Source organism: Cygnus atratus, chromosome 2, assembly GCF_013377495.2.
Source record: "Cygnus atratus isolate AKBS03 ecotype Queensland, Australia chromosome 2, CAtr_DNAZoo_HiC_assembly, whole genome shotgun sequence".
Taxonomy (NCBI): domain Eukaryota; kingdom Metazoa; phylum Chordata; class Aves; order Anseriformes; family Anatidae; genus Cygnus; species Cygnus atratus.
In genome coordinates, this window is record NC_066363.1 from 14739427 (window position 1) to 14754684 (window position 15258).

General features: G+C 35.6%; 1 protein-coding gene across 20 annotated transcripts in view; it reads left to right on the forward strand.

Moving 5' to 3' along the window:
- Positions 1–15258, forward strand: part of PARD3 (par-3 family cell polarity regulator) — a 445585-nt gene that overhangs the window by 279255 nt on the left and 151072 nt on the right. For 8 of the 20 annotated variants that reach the window (XM_035545279.2, XM_050708750.1, XM_035545284.2 and 5 more), the window contains 3 exons: positions 4991–5180; positions 10108–10259; positions 11353–11397. In XM_035545279.2, coding sequence (XP_035401172.1) covers positions 4991–5180; positions 10108–10259; positions 11353–11397 — 387 coding nt within the window. The remainder of the gene's footprint in view (positions 1–4990; positions 5181–10107; positions 10260–11352; positions 11398–15258) is intronic. The other 12 variants (XM_035545280.2, XM_035545282.2, XM_035545287.2 and 9 more) reach the window with 3 other exon arrangements.

A 15258-nucleotide genomic window follows, 5' to 3' on the forward strand; every position in this document is an offset into this window, starting at 1 on the left:
GCTTTACAAAGCTGTCACGTTTAAAGCCAGTTTTCAGATAGCGGTCAGTTTTCTAATATGCTAATTTTTCTGAATGAATCAGAAACCCACTACATTAAAGCCACAGTGTTTACAGTCTTTTGTGATGTTATTGCACGCATGTTTTGTTGCAGTGCTGTACAACAGAGCAGCATTGTTACCTGTTGGCAGAGGCGTATACAGGTTGTTTGGTTCAGGTAGCTACAGTTTGTAAGGCTCCTTTATTATCCAGTGGACTTGCTGGACTAGCATGCGTAAGGAGAAAACTCACAACTCCCTTTATTTTCCTGAGAAGGCAGTGTTCCGTGACTCTTCAGAAGTTTTCCTCCTCTCTTGAAAATTGGCCTAAAAGCAGGGATCAGTTAGAAGAATAGTCTGGCTGAGTAAGTCCAGGAGTCTGGCCCTCCCCATCCTGGTTCTGACCATGAAAAGAAGCAAAAAGGAGTGCTTTTATAGCACTTTTTGTAGTGCTGATTCCCCTGAGTGCTCTCCCAGTATTGAGGAGCCATCTGACTTAGGGGCTCTCTGAATCACTTGGTGTCTTTTTATTCAGCCCTCAATAGATTTAACTATGCAAACTCCTGGTACTTGGCGGCAAGCAAAAATCTCAGTTTGATTTCATGTGCTGAGTACTGTGGCTTTCCAATTCCTTTGCTATTTGATAAAACTGATGCATTTTGAGTGCTTTCTTTCCCAAGCTCAACTTTTCAAAAGTGATAGTCTTAAGGTCTGGAAAATTCCTGCTCTCCTCAGTCATTGCTTAAAGTTGGAACAAAACTTTTAAATGAGTTTTGTTTCTTTTAAATATACCTAATGTAATTTTCAGGGAAGGTATTTAAAACGGTTTGCTTTACTCTTTCAACCTATAACTGACAGCAGAACTGCTTGTCAGAGCCTTGCTGTGAGAGTGGGAATGAAATACCCATTTTAGAATGCCATTTGAGTTATGTAAAGTAATATTTGCTTACTGGAGAAAGGCAGCACAAATCTTTTAATTTTTCGGATGATTGTTATGTTGATCTACGTCTCTAGAAGATTATTGCTATAAATTTATAGATTTTCTTATGCTTCTTCACTTGATATTTATTTAACTGAAATTTTTTGATGAAGAAGAGAGGTAATACCTCTTTATATTCAGGGAATGATGTTTTTGTATGTACAGAGTGGTTTTCTGTGTTCAGAGAATGATACAATGCAGATACTCTCTTCTAAGAATTAGACAGCTATGATAAACCCTTAGGTTTATTTATTTATTTTTAATGCTTTCAGGTTGCATGATGGTAGTACATTTGAAATAACTGTTATGCTAGTTTGCTTGTCTCTGTGATTAAAAATTCAAGTCTTTCCTTCTGATACACCATTTTGTATAGAATCCATTATGCTCCTGAGTTTTGCAATACGCAAATACATAGCTGCTGTCTATATAAATTATTCTTATTCAAAATACAGTTTAGTACAAAGTCCTCTTTCATCTCTTTCTTCCAGTTGCTGGTATTTTTTTTTACGAACATAGTGGGTTTTGTTGCTAGCAGTGACTAAACAGAGTTATTTTTCAGAGGTTACACAAAATAACAATGGCTTGCATTGAATCGGCTTTTCATCCTGAAGTATCCTCCAGAACTTGGTAAAAAATGATAGTTACTGCACAACAGGAAGTACTTTGTTCTCTGCACAAATAATTGCTATCGTCAGGATAGAAATCAGGAGGAAGCACTAAAAAATAATAAAAAAAAAGCTAGAGATGTAGAGTGTTTGTGCCGATGAAATGAACATAACCCTTTACAAGCGGAATGCAGTTCCCCAGCTGTGAATCTGAGCCGAACATGGTGGTCTACTACAGTCTTGACTGTTCTGAGTACTCTCTGGAGATCCAAAGCCTGGATATTGTGGAGACATTTATGTCCTTAGACATTCCTCATGCATCTATACCCAATCCCACACCTTTAATTAGCCTGGAAAATTAAATGATGTGTCTATCTGGGGGAAATTTTGCCATAACTCACTCTAGTGTTGGGGACAAATATGCTGTTAGTGAAAAATAAATAAGATGAGAAGTTCTAATTTCTTATTGCCCAATCCTCCGTATCACTCCTGTAGGAAGTCTTATAGCTATTGCCATCATCACCATCGCTATTTTCTTTTATTATTATTTCTATTAGTATTTTCTCATCTTGTGTACAAGAATCGGGCCAGATATAGAAGGGTGAGTTGGTCTTCCCAGTGCAGTGTGGTATGGGAGCCAAATTGTTTTAACAAAGAGATTAACAGACTTTCAAGGATTTTTAAGATTTAATAGGACCTTCTGGGAGCTGGAGTAGTTGGCTTCTATGGAAGAAAGCCAGCTGATCATTTTATGTATTGTGTATGCTCAGGTTTTTTGTTTGTTTGTTTGTTTGTTTTAGAGTACTTTATATTGGTGGCTTAATTCAGATCCAAACCATTTTTGATCAAGTTTGAAGCATTGTTTTTTGGCATAATTTTCCTTGTAAACTGTAAGTCCTCATAGACCTGAAGACCGACCATCCATTTGGTATTGGAGCTCTGAGATTCCTTTTTCTGCACAGACAGATGGGAACCCTTCTTACCCTAGGCTTAGGTATGGTCCCCTGGCTACCGTTGTTTCGTTCGGTAACTTGTTCAAGAAATTTGAGCCTCATTGTCCTGACATGAGACACACTTGAAAGGAAGAATTTCCCTTCCTCATTACAGTGTACACAATACTACATATTACTACAGAGCTGAACTTGAATTAATGTATGCAGAACTGGACTTGAAGTGTATTCAGATTCTAAATTTAATAGCACTTTTCTAGCCTGAGAGAAAATTGTTGTCTCGGAGAGGTTTGTCGGCAGCTCAAGTAAAGTCTCAGATTTGTAGATCAGTCAAATATAGTGATGATTACTAGGTTTGAAGTTTCTTTGATGTTTCCTTGTAATGTTTCTCACAAAACTTGCAGAGTTGCTTTCTCCAAGGGGTATTTTCTGTCCACTTCAGCTGAGCTCTCTACAAAGGACATACCGAGCCTTTTGCTGAGGTATGGCTAACCATCTGCTGGAGGTGAAGCCTTTCACCTGCTTTTAGCTTCATCTGCAGTGAAAAGCATAGGCATGTCAGATGGGTTTTCTGCTTAATTCCAAAGCAACTATTAAAATGTCACTCTTCACCCTTGTCAGATATAAAGAAGGGTAGTGAAAAGTTAAAAATGTTACTGAATTACTTGAGCCTCTCAAATGGGAAGTTCAATCTGCAGAATGCCGTAAGGTTATACCTTTTCTCAATCAATTCTTTGGAGATGTTATTAACTACAGAGTTAACAATCTTGTAGGCATTATGTTTGGAAAGAAGTACATCACCACGCTAAACATTAACCTGTCCATCAAAGAAGCTATTGCTGGGCAAAGAATCAGCTGTTATGCAAACTGAACCATTCATTTCATTTTGACAGTGATGAGATGTTTGCTATGCAGGACCTTTTCCTGCCAGCCACTTTCACCTTTTTCAAAGATCTCTTTTGAAGCCAGTTTTTCCCCCTTTGGAAAGCTATACAAAATGTGTTATCTAGTGCACTGATGATTTTAGCTAGCTACGTAGTAATTAGCTAATTACTTTTTATGCGTGCCTTTTTTTTTTCCCCTATAATTGCAAAAAAGTGGTAACAGTAACTGAAACATTTCCAGGAAAAAAAAAAAGTGGGTGGGTGGGTGGGGAATGGACAGAAGGGGAGTACTTTTCACCTAATTGCATGCAGTCTGACAACTTTGTCATATCTGTAGTAAAAATATAGGGTGAATATTTGCCGTATCCATACAAGTGGCTCATGTTATGAAAATCAGAATTTTCCTGTATGTTATTCCTGCAGTGCATCATAATAGTCAAGTTTGTTGTCAGCTTGATGATTGATTAAGCTAGGGCTTTTCCCCTCATGAGATGTGACAATTTTACTAATTGTTTTAGAAAGTAATACATATCCAGTAGTAAAATTCATGTAATCTCATGATCTTTCATTAGAAATAATATTGTGTGTAGTGAGAGTTAGGACCAAACATTTTAAGTGGTAGTTTTTTGTTTTTTTTTTTGGTTGGTTGGTTGGTTGGTTGGTTTTTTGCTTGAGGATCAGCAAGGAGGATCCAGGAGGAAGAAATATTTTTAAAGATTCTTTCAGAGAAAAAAAATAATATGTGCATCTCATATGAAGGAATCACACTTAATACTTTGCCATTGCCTAAGATAACTCTATAATTTTAATTCAGGTTTGCAAATTATTTTTTTTCCTTACAGCAAGTTTTGGCTTAGTGTTTCTAAATACTGAAATAACCTGTTTATTTCGAGTTAAGAACTGAAATGGTGATAATTCTATGTGTCTACCATCTTCCAAATAATGGTAGATAATCCCCATTCTCTCAATTCTGTATCTCATGCATATATCCTCAAAAAACAGATTTATTCAGCATAGACCAAAGCATTGCAATGAAAATGTTACTCTTTCTGATAGTCTTTATGGCTGTTTAGTTTGTTTTGGTAACAAAATTTTCTATAAGCTTAAAAGTTGCTTCTACTCTGTACTCAGCAGTTTGAAAACTGATACACAGACTTATGCATCCAAATGAATTGAAATACTGGAAAATACAATTATATGTATATATTTATCACTGTAAAAGGAGCAGTGGTAGTGGGTTTATAATATTTATGTACGCATTCCCTTCATTACCTCAGAAGTGTTTGATGCAAGAGAAGATACTGACTTCTTGCAGTAGGCTGGAGGTGCAAGTGGTGTATGTTACTTTTCAGACCTCTGCATAGGACTATGTATGTAAAGTGAGTCATGGCTAATGTTACTATCTGTGTTATGTTGCTCTTATCAGTAGGATTGCTGTTTGACATGATGTTTTATTGGTTGTGTTTATAAGTTATTCAAGGTACTCTCTGCGATGGTTTAGTTTTCATTTTTGTTTTATTTCCTTTTGTTTTTCAGGTAAATATCAGCTGTCTCCAACAGTGAACATGCCCCAAGATGACACTGTCATTATTGAAGATGACAGGCTGTCAGTACTCCCTCCACATCTCTCTGACCAGTCGTCATCTAGTTCCCATGATGATGTTGGATTTGGCACTGTTGATGCTGGTGGATGGGCTAAAGCTGCAATTAATGAGTCAACAGACTGGTAAGAAGTTAAAAATAGATGACTGCAGTTACATCTTTATCTTTAGTTTAATTTTTGGCTACTGCTAATATTAATCTTTTTTTTTTTCCATCACATTTAGATTTCACTATTTTTAGACTTGTAATTGCTCCTGTTTCAGGAAGAAGTCTGTACATATTATTTGTTAAACTTTTTTTTACTTCTGGATGGAGTTTTGTGCTGTCTCCAAGCCCATTTGTGGAAATTTGCTAATTGTTTTAAGACCAAATCAGCATATAGCTGTGCTCATTTGAAGATTTAATATTAATTTAGTTACCAACTGAGATAGCTGAAAAAAACCCTAAATTTAGCAAAGATGAAGAAATTCCAATTTGAAAATTTAATTTATAATTCTCACTGTAAAAAAAAAAAAACTTTCTATGTCTGTATGCAAAAGGTTTTATTTTTATATTTTTGTAAATACTTAGGAGCCTTCTAATATACTTCTTTATATTTTCTTGATTTTCCTAATAACATACAGTAATTTTAAAATCTATTTAGAGGACAAGGCAGGTCTTTGTATTACCTTGTTAGTGTTAATGGTTTTGCAACAAGAATTAGTTAAGACTTCTTTATTATGAAGGGATACCTTTTATATCATAATATGGTGTGTATCATGCATAGGCAGTGTACTATAATAATTTCATATTTAAAAATATTGAAAGTCATTCTACTTTATATGTTTAATCCATAATAAAAATAATTTCTTTACATCTTAGGTTGATTCTCTAATTACTTTTATACATTTTAATATGAGATTTGATGAGAAGTGCATTGATTTCTATTATTGACTTGCTTATATTCCTGGCAAAGAAATACTGTTTATTGCTTAGTTAGTATACAATTAATACAGATCTAAGATTTAATTTACAAGTCCTGTAATTATCTATAGTAGGAGCAAAATAAAAGCCCACCTCTGTACACTTCCACTTCTTAAAGCTAGATAATTACCACAAATGGTGTGAAGTATATGAATTTTCTTATTTCTCTTGTCTCTCGAGCCTGTTATGAATGTGTCAGCAATATCTTAATAAAACAGCAATAGCACCTGTCAGCTGATATGCACCTGTCAGCTTCTTCTGTGGTTTATATTAGTTTATTTCTTCTTATGTCTGGGAATTGTGCTCTGTATTTTTAAACACAGTTTTAATGATTGTATAAAACGATAAAATTTTTTCATCCTCGTTTGCCTTTTTCGATGTTGCAGCTCTTCTCGTGGACAAGTCATACCTGTAATTTGGGCTCTTGAAAAGTCCGTCTGTCTTCTGTAAAAGCTTTTAGAGCTGAAAATCTGAGATGTTTAAATAGCATAGTACTCAAGACCGCATATAATGGCTTATTGCTCAGGGATTTTTTTTTATCCGAATATGAGCAAAAAAATACAGCATAAAGTAAGAGGCCATTTGAAACCTGCAGATGCTTTTACATTTACTTCTGCAGCGTATCTTGCTATTCATATACTTCTTTGAAAATGAGCATTACAGTAAAGAAAATAGAGATTAGATATTGTGGAATTGATCATGCTCGAAACCTTTAAACCTGTATCTTTATAAGAAATTGTAAAGGTCTTCAAATACAATTGCAGTTAAAAGAGTAGATGAGCACAGCGCCTTACAGGATAATGTATTCTATTTGTAAAAAAAGTAAATAGCAGTAGAAGTAGATTGTTGCATTAATTTCCTGCTGCTAATGGATGAAGGAAGACTTGTAAAATGAAGGTGCATTGTATGATTTAGCTGGAAGGCACAAAGGGTAAAACTAAGAATATGGATGAAGGGTTATCCAAACAAGAATGGCAGCTGTTCTGAATCACAGAAGAAAATGTAAGCTTTTCCAGCCTGACAATATCTCCCTAATCCTTGATGAAAATGTTATGAAAACAAAGGGGCAATAAGACAGGATTAATAAGTGGAATTTTAATAACATTGAGGGTCAGAAGACGGTTACATTCTTTTAAGGATCAGCTGTCATTCCAGAAACCTTATTTGTTAAGTATTCTAGAATATAGTAAATTGCATTTGGCAATGCTTAATGACTTGCATTAAATTCACCTTCTGTCTTCTATTAATGTAGTTGAAAAATATTAAAATGAGACATTTTTAGGGGTATTAGTTACTCCTCTGTGCTCTCTGGCTTTTCTAGTTATGGATCTTCAGTGGGGCTTTTGAATACTTTTGTGCAAAATAGATGTATTCAAACTCCTGTGATCTGCATGTTCCCTAATTTCTTAAACACCTGTGGATCATTAATAATAGAAATAAACCAGAACATGAAAACTGATGACACTATGTAGGACTCTGACATTTGTACTCTAAAAAGGTGTGGGATTTCATGATGTCAGAGAGTAAGTAATTTTTGGTGCTAAATAGCACCTCTTGTATTCCAGATACTATGCAAACATACGGTAATAATCCCCATAAGAAATGTGTGTGGAAGATAGGTGCTAAGTACAGATAGGGGCAGCCGGAGAACGCCCTTAAACATAGTGACAGTTGAAACAATGGGATTTGATCTCCAGAATTTGTGATTGCTGATGCTGTGTCAAACCACACCATCCTCTACATGAGAATGCCCTTTCCAAGTTTTATTTAACTTTGGAGTTTCAGTGTGTTCTCAGGACTTGAAATGAATATATGCATGCAGGCTGTATTTACATGAAAATGATATTCAGCTTTATTAGAAGCTTTATGTATGCTGATCAAAGCAAGCTCATATAGAAAAAAGAGCATGCAGCCAAAACAAATAGTGTTAGAAATTCTCCCCTTTTGAAGGAAGTGCCACATGATACATTTTGTTCGGCAGGATGGAGCTGGTCATCCTTAACTAACGTAAGCTGCATTAACAGATGTTTCTAGAGAAAATTTTCACTTAGTAAAACCACATTTTTCTAGCCTTCAGAGCCCATGCTGACTAGTAGTGAGCCAGAAACTCCTGTGTGGCCTTGGGAAAGCCATTTATGATCTGATTATGAAAGGTGTTGAGTTGAGTCACTCAGAGAATGTTTTCAAACTTAGGTGGTTCATATTCATCTACAAGTTGCACTGCTGTAAATGCTAGAAGTATGTATTGACTTCATCCGTTTTACCTTTTAGTTGTGTGGAGATCATTTTTTCCCTGTTTTGTGGGTGTGAATGTGAGGACTAAATAGTTATTTTTTCGTTCAGGCTCTGATTCATCAGAGCTTTTAAGCATATGCTTCAAAACCTTGCTAAACTGTGCAGACATCTCTGAAATAGTTGCTGCAATTAAATGTAAAACATTAAGAGCCTGAGCCAGAACCATTAAAGTCAAAAGGCACTTGACATTGACTTTATTCATAAAAAGTTCTGATCCTGCTCTTATTTAAGTATTACATGCTTGTCACATGCACGTATCTTATTATTTGTAAATCTGCCACTACTAGACTGAATTTCTTCTACACTGCCTAGTAATGCAGATAGTGATTTTCATCATTTATAGGACTCGATGCCTCTGGCCACATTTCCTTAGCTCTCTTCATTGTCGTGCCTAGTACCCAGGTGTTTCTCGATCAAAGATGCTTCTATAAATTACAGTATGTGGCATGCATAAGCATGTTCACATTACATAATTTAAAAGTATAAGTTCATTTCTGCAGAAACTTTTCCTGTTTCTCACTAGCAATAAAATGTGAATTTTAACTGGCCCTTAAAATAGAAAATAATTATTTTGAAATATACTGCATAGTAACATGTAGGTATACAATACTTTGAATGACGTGTAGAGAGACATGCTTAGAGATCTCAGTGACAAGATATTCAGCTTTATTATCGCGAAGTGCAACAACTGAAAGAGGAATTTTGAGGATTTTTTCCCTACTGGATAGATAATGATGGTGCAAAGTACTTGTGTTTGTTATTGTGTTGTTTTTTTGTTTTTTTTGTTTGTTTGTTTGTTTTTCTCAGTAATTTATGCTTTAGATTTCTCCTTGTGTCAACCTAAGTAGAAATCTAACTTCTCTGGGCTTGCCTTCAGGCTCTTATTAACGCTCTTCCCTTTTCTGGGAGTGAGAAGACCCTTGTGTGAATTTTCTTTCAGTTGGTCTATTAGCAGTAAGTGATCTTACAGGGGTCCTTTAATTGCTTCTCTCTCTCTCTCGCTCTCTCCCCCTGTCTCCCTCTCTCTGTGGTGTGGCCATGGTGACACATTACAAGCCTAGGGTTTAGCTTGCACATCAAACTAATTTTGCCTGCGTTCTTGCATTCATGATTCTACCAACATCAGACCAACGTTATTAAATCTGTCTTCAGAAAGCTTCTGAGGCCAAGGTCATGCAAGAAACCTGCAGAAGAGACCAAATCTGAGTCCAACTTAATGATGAAACCATTGTGGCGAATACTTGCTCAGTAGTGGAGTACTGAGTAAAAATATGTTTGTCTATCATAGCCAAGTTAAAACCAGGAAACGCTATAAAATTCTAATAGAAAGTCTTTAAATTAAGAACTTTGGGAAGTCTCTGTGGGCTTCAGGCAGGACAGATTCTGTGTATGCTTTACAAAATATATTTTGTGATGAAGAAAAATCTGATAAATTGGTATTAAGAGAATATACTGGTTTCTCATTAAAAAAAGGATTTTTTTTTTCTCTCTCTCAAATTATTCCTGTGTTGGGGTCATATATTCTGATAGTATATGTATAGCTTTACATGAGATATGTACATCTTTCATTAAAGCTCATAAGCGAATTATTTTATTCTTTTTAACTAACTGGAATTGCTTGATGCAGTAAAACAAATCCATTGTGTGTGTAACTGACTACTTGCAGTGGTTTATTTAAAAATGTGTACTTTATTGTTGGTAGAAGTCACATGCTAAATAAATGCTTTTCTCTGCAGAGTGAAAGGTTGCGTGATCTTGATAAATGTTTGCATGATTTTTCTCCCTTCCTACAGCACTCTCAGTCCAGATGTTGATCCAGTGCTTGCCTTCCAGCGAGAGGGTTTTGGACGCCAGAGCATGTCAGAAAAGCGTACAAAGCAATTTTCAGATGCCAGTCAGTTGGAGTTTGTTAAAACACGAAAATCCAAAAGCATGGATCTAGGTAGTGAGTGATATTTTTTCAATTGTTTTATTTGAACCTGATTTTCATGTTGTAAGTATATAAATTTTGTAATTCCAAACACATTATTTATGTGCAGTAATACTGTGCATAAGGTCTACTGGTGTGAAGTAAAGTATTCTTAACATGAATGTCCAAGTGGCCTGTGTATTGTTCTTACCACTTGTAAATGTCCATACATTTAAATATCAGAACCCTCTGGATATACAGTCATACGTAAATATTGAATGTCTTCATTAAAATGGAGGTGAAAAGTGCATTTAAAAATCCACGTAGAATAACTGTGTAAAAATGTACCATGCTGTGGTTATGGGTACACAGAATTATTCTCAGTTCATGATTACAATTCAATTAGCCTTAAAGACCCTTAGTAGTTTTTATTTTATAGGTGGATTTTGATTAAGATATTAAAGATGTAAGTGTTTTTTTGAAGAAATCTTTCAGAATTAGAAAATCAAGGTGGTCTGACTTCTGGTTGAGATCTAAGTTTTATATTTATATCAGAAGCCCTGAAACTAGGAGCAACTAAGACAGGCAATCAACTATGATCATTTTAGCTGGTAAAACAACTGAGAGGAAGCAAATGCTAACCAGCCCATCTATTTTTCTGTATTGAATTTAGATTCTGAAGTGCGGAATCTAGTAACCTTAAACAGTGAGTTTTAATTGCTTAAACACAAAAATCCATACTCAGAATAATAAATTATAATCAGATTTGCTCCTTTACAATAATTGTCAGTATCTTACCTTCAATCCCTAATTCACCAACTTCTTCAGAGGACAGTAAGGTTGGTGGCATTGACTTGTCTTGACTAGTTGCGATGTGCTAACGTGTAAATAACATATTGTACCTGCCTGTGATGTGAACACGACTGACATTGCATGAAGGTTACTTGTTTGCTGCCATTTCTATCTAGAATGTTTGCTTACTGTTACAGTTTATATGCATGAAGGATGACATTGCTAAGGCCCCCCTAACTTGAAAAAAAAAATACAAAAAAAAAACAAAAGGAATGTTGGATGCATGTGGGGCATGGGCACTAACTGGGCTAACCATTATACATTTACCTTTTAACAGTAGCTGACGAGACTAAGCTCAGTACAATGGATGACCAGAAAACAGGTAAGAATTGACAGCAAGGCTGTTGCTATAGAAACCTTGGTCAAAGCAGCTTACCACAATTACAGAACTGCCAATCAAATTGCATGAAAACATGAATATTCCAGTACTTGCATGGCTGCTCTCTATTGTTGTGAATAATCAAGTCATAGAGAAAAAGAAAATTCTCTATAGAGATAAGTATCTAGGGTGGTATATTCAAGCAGGTCATATATCTGGCTGTAGGTAGACACCTGTTTCTACACTTTGAACTCATAAATATTCACAGTTGTCTTGATTTTTGTCCTTTCAATGAAATCTCGGAAAATCTTCTCCTCGCTTCAAACTCAGAGTAATGTTGTAGAAGAGTCGAATGTTTGGCTTACAGTGCTAACACAGTGCTTGAAAAGAATTACTTTAATTCAAAAATTGCTATCTTTGCCTTAAGTGGTCATCAGATAGGTGTTGTAAGTTGAACTGAGGATTATTAGTGCAAGTCGATTTGCTTTTGGAACTGAAACCGGAGCAGTGTAACAGAACAAAAGAATATGTAAATAGAATATTTTCCACATACGATAGATTGTAACACTTCACACAATGATGATGAGAAATAGCTTTCAAAGCATATTTTTTATTAGTAATTAAAATAATGCACCAGCTGCAATTATTAGCCTTTATGATTTATTAATACAAGTTAGCTTTTGACCTTTGGAATGCTGTTTTAATTAGGCTAGATCCAGAGGACACCATAACATTACTTAGCTCTAATTAGGAACAATTCACCTTTTAAACCTGTCAATATTATTTATTTTAGCATGATTTGGGGAGCAGGGCATTCCACGCAGAATTTATGATTAATAATTCACAACTGCATCTCTGTTTAACGACACTTTACAACATGAGAAGGAACATTGAGAAGCTGTAACTAATCAATTGACTGCATTATATTTTTTATTAAATCAGATAAAACTTCAAGCTCTTAAAATGTTGTAGAATATGGCCATAAACTTGCAACCTTACAAACTGAGTATGAATAAAAAAATAATATTATTGAATGTTTTGAAAGTTTAGGGCCATCAGAATGTATGAATTGTGTTAATGGTTATGGTAAGAAACAGAGCTTGGGAACTGCCTTCACCATGAGCACTATTCACAGGAAAAAAACTTACAGATCAAACACAAATTACTTGTAAATAATTCTTCATTTACTTGTTAGCCTGCTTATTGGAATGGGATGTGATAACAATGATGTAAATCCTGTGTTTTAGCAAAATATGATGCTTAGGTTTAAAAGTGCACAGTGCTTTTGGTGGTATCAACAGAGTGTAGTTTTTCTATATGTGTGACACCTGGATTAAATTCCAAAAAGAGACACGTCAGACAACTTGGGTGAACGAGCGTGACCGTAACCATCTGGACTAAGCAGTTACATATTTTGTGCACAGCAAGCTCAGTGGCTGGAAAGAAGGGGGAAAAAAACCCACCACACCTTTGACTGTACTTTTTTTTATTTATTTTGTGTGCTTTTAACCAGGTTTAGTATGTAAACACTGCATTTCTCCCATTACTGAAGATGGATGTGGTTTTTAAACAAACCACTTACTGCAATTTGGCTGAAAAATCATCTGGTATAAGAAAAAAAAATAATACATCAAATGTGTGGTGAACTATGATTTGACGAACTGTAGAAGCCAGACAAATTCAGCATATATTTGCTTTAAAGAAAAATAAAAACAAACACTGTTTGTTTTTGATTAAACCCCAAAACAAAGTTGGGTTTAATAGTATTAGCTGAAAAGGAGAGTGTAGAACTCACCAGGCCTAGTAACTATAATAGATTTTTAATTATTTTTCTTTCTGTAGTTCACTTGAAGTGCCTAATCCTTGCAGTGTTTATAGTTCATTCTAGAGGTTAGAAGTATATTCAGTAGCAATTGAGCATGGCTCATTTATTGAGTCCCAGGCATGCTATAGTTCTAGCAGGTTGTTTTTTTCTTTTTTTTTCCATGTCCACAGTGAGAAAAGGCCAAAATACTCTCTCTCAAACCAAACAACAGCAAACAAACAAGCAAAACGAACACAGAAGATGTATTTAAATTATTTATTTTTACAGGATGCTTTTAAAGTAAACTTTTATTAAATGGAAACAAAGCTGAAATACTTTTGATGCAGTTATTTGCTCTAGTCTTCCCCTGCCCCCTTCCAGCAAAACATGTTACTCTTTTTGTATAAATTGAACCAGAAATAGAAGAATTTATCAAATCTAATGTAGCAGATGTTAGTAAATTCAAAAATAGACTAATGTCCTTTAAGAAAGCACTTAAAAGTAGACTTTGTGCCTTTGCAAAACTGCTTTAATCAAATAGAGGGAAGTTTTTGACGTCACTGGTAGCATTTAACCTAAGAGTTAGTAAAAATAGTGTTTCAGAAAGAAACAAAAGCATCATTTAAAATCATTTAAAGGGAAGTGCTTTTATAGCAGTAAAAAAATACTTTTATAGCTTTTAAAAATAGTCACCCAAGGAAGCCTCCTACGTCCTTTAACACCACACTTTTTGCCTTTGCAATTCGCCCATGCAGACTTGTGGCACCGTATAAATACTTAACGTAAGATTAGAGAGGTGGGATCATCATGAGTTGTTAAACAGAGTCAGTGCAACAGGAAAAAAAGCGGGCTTGGAGCAGGGAGCATCATGTAGGTTTGATGTGGTCTGTGAGTATTAGATGCCTCATTGGATCTGTGTGTGCGGTGAAGCCCTGCGGTGCCTGTGCCACGTGAGAGCCGATGCATGCAACGCCCGTAGGTGTTGCATGAGCAGAGGGTGCTGCATGGTCTGGAGAGCGAGGCTTGGCGTTATCCCCAGGGACTGGCCAGCTGAGACACAAGGGTGGTGGTGCATGCCTGGTGGGCAGGGGCTTGGATGGCGTGAGCATGGCACAGAGCCCGTGAGAGACGGATATGGGTGTATGGCACGTAGAGGAGAGCAGTGTGGATGAACATGTAAGCGGCGTGCAGGGAGGCTGCGCATGCGGTAGGATTTACGGATGGGGTGCTTCTGTGTTACAGATGGCTGAATCCACCTCAAAGGGTGGATTATTTGTTAATAAAATTGTTGGAAAGGAAAATTTTGATTAACTTCAAATTTAAAAAAATGATAAAAGAACCCCTTTCATCCCTCAGTCATATAAAGATGCTTTAGGTAGATGTGTCTTTTTTTTTTTTTTCTTTCTTTCTTTTTATTTTTTCTGTTTCAAATTCTGCTGTCAAAATAGAACTCAGCAGATAACATTTCTGATGATTACCACCAGCACTGTAAAGTCTAGAAGAAAATGCTGACATTTTTGTATTTAGAATACAAGGTTTTGATGTGACTCATAAATTTTAAACAAAATGCATCTTAAAGAAAGTTTGCAGTTTCTCAATGGATTATGAATAAACAGCTCACTTTCTGGCTAGTGAATTCTAGTAATAAATTCTGAACTCACTCAATTTACAGGGAGCCTTAACCACCATATATTTTGAAAATAGTAGACTTGCTATGAAGTGGCCACAGAAGCTGGTGAAGGTATTGAAATACGCATAGCTTTACGATCACAGTGCTTAAACTGCTTGTGTAATGACATTTTCTTCTTTCAAATTCTGCAACCTGTCCACATTTGTGTTCATGGCCACCCAAGTTCAATAAATATTCGTATCATTTCTGTAATCCGTTATTAGTTTTACAGTACTGAAGGAACATTGGGTCATATCCCATCTAGCTTTTCCTTTGGGAAAGCACAACTTATATAAATATTGTTCTCACAAAGATCTGTATTGGGTAGCAGGAAATGGATTTTTTTTTAATGTTCTTTATGAACATAAATGGGCATATAAATGCTTGCTTT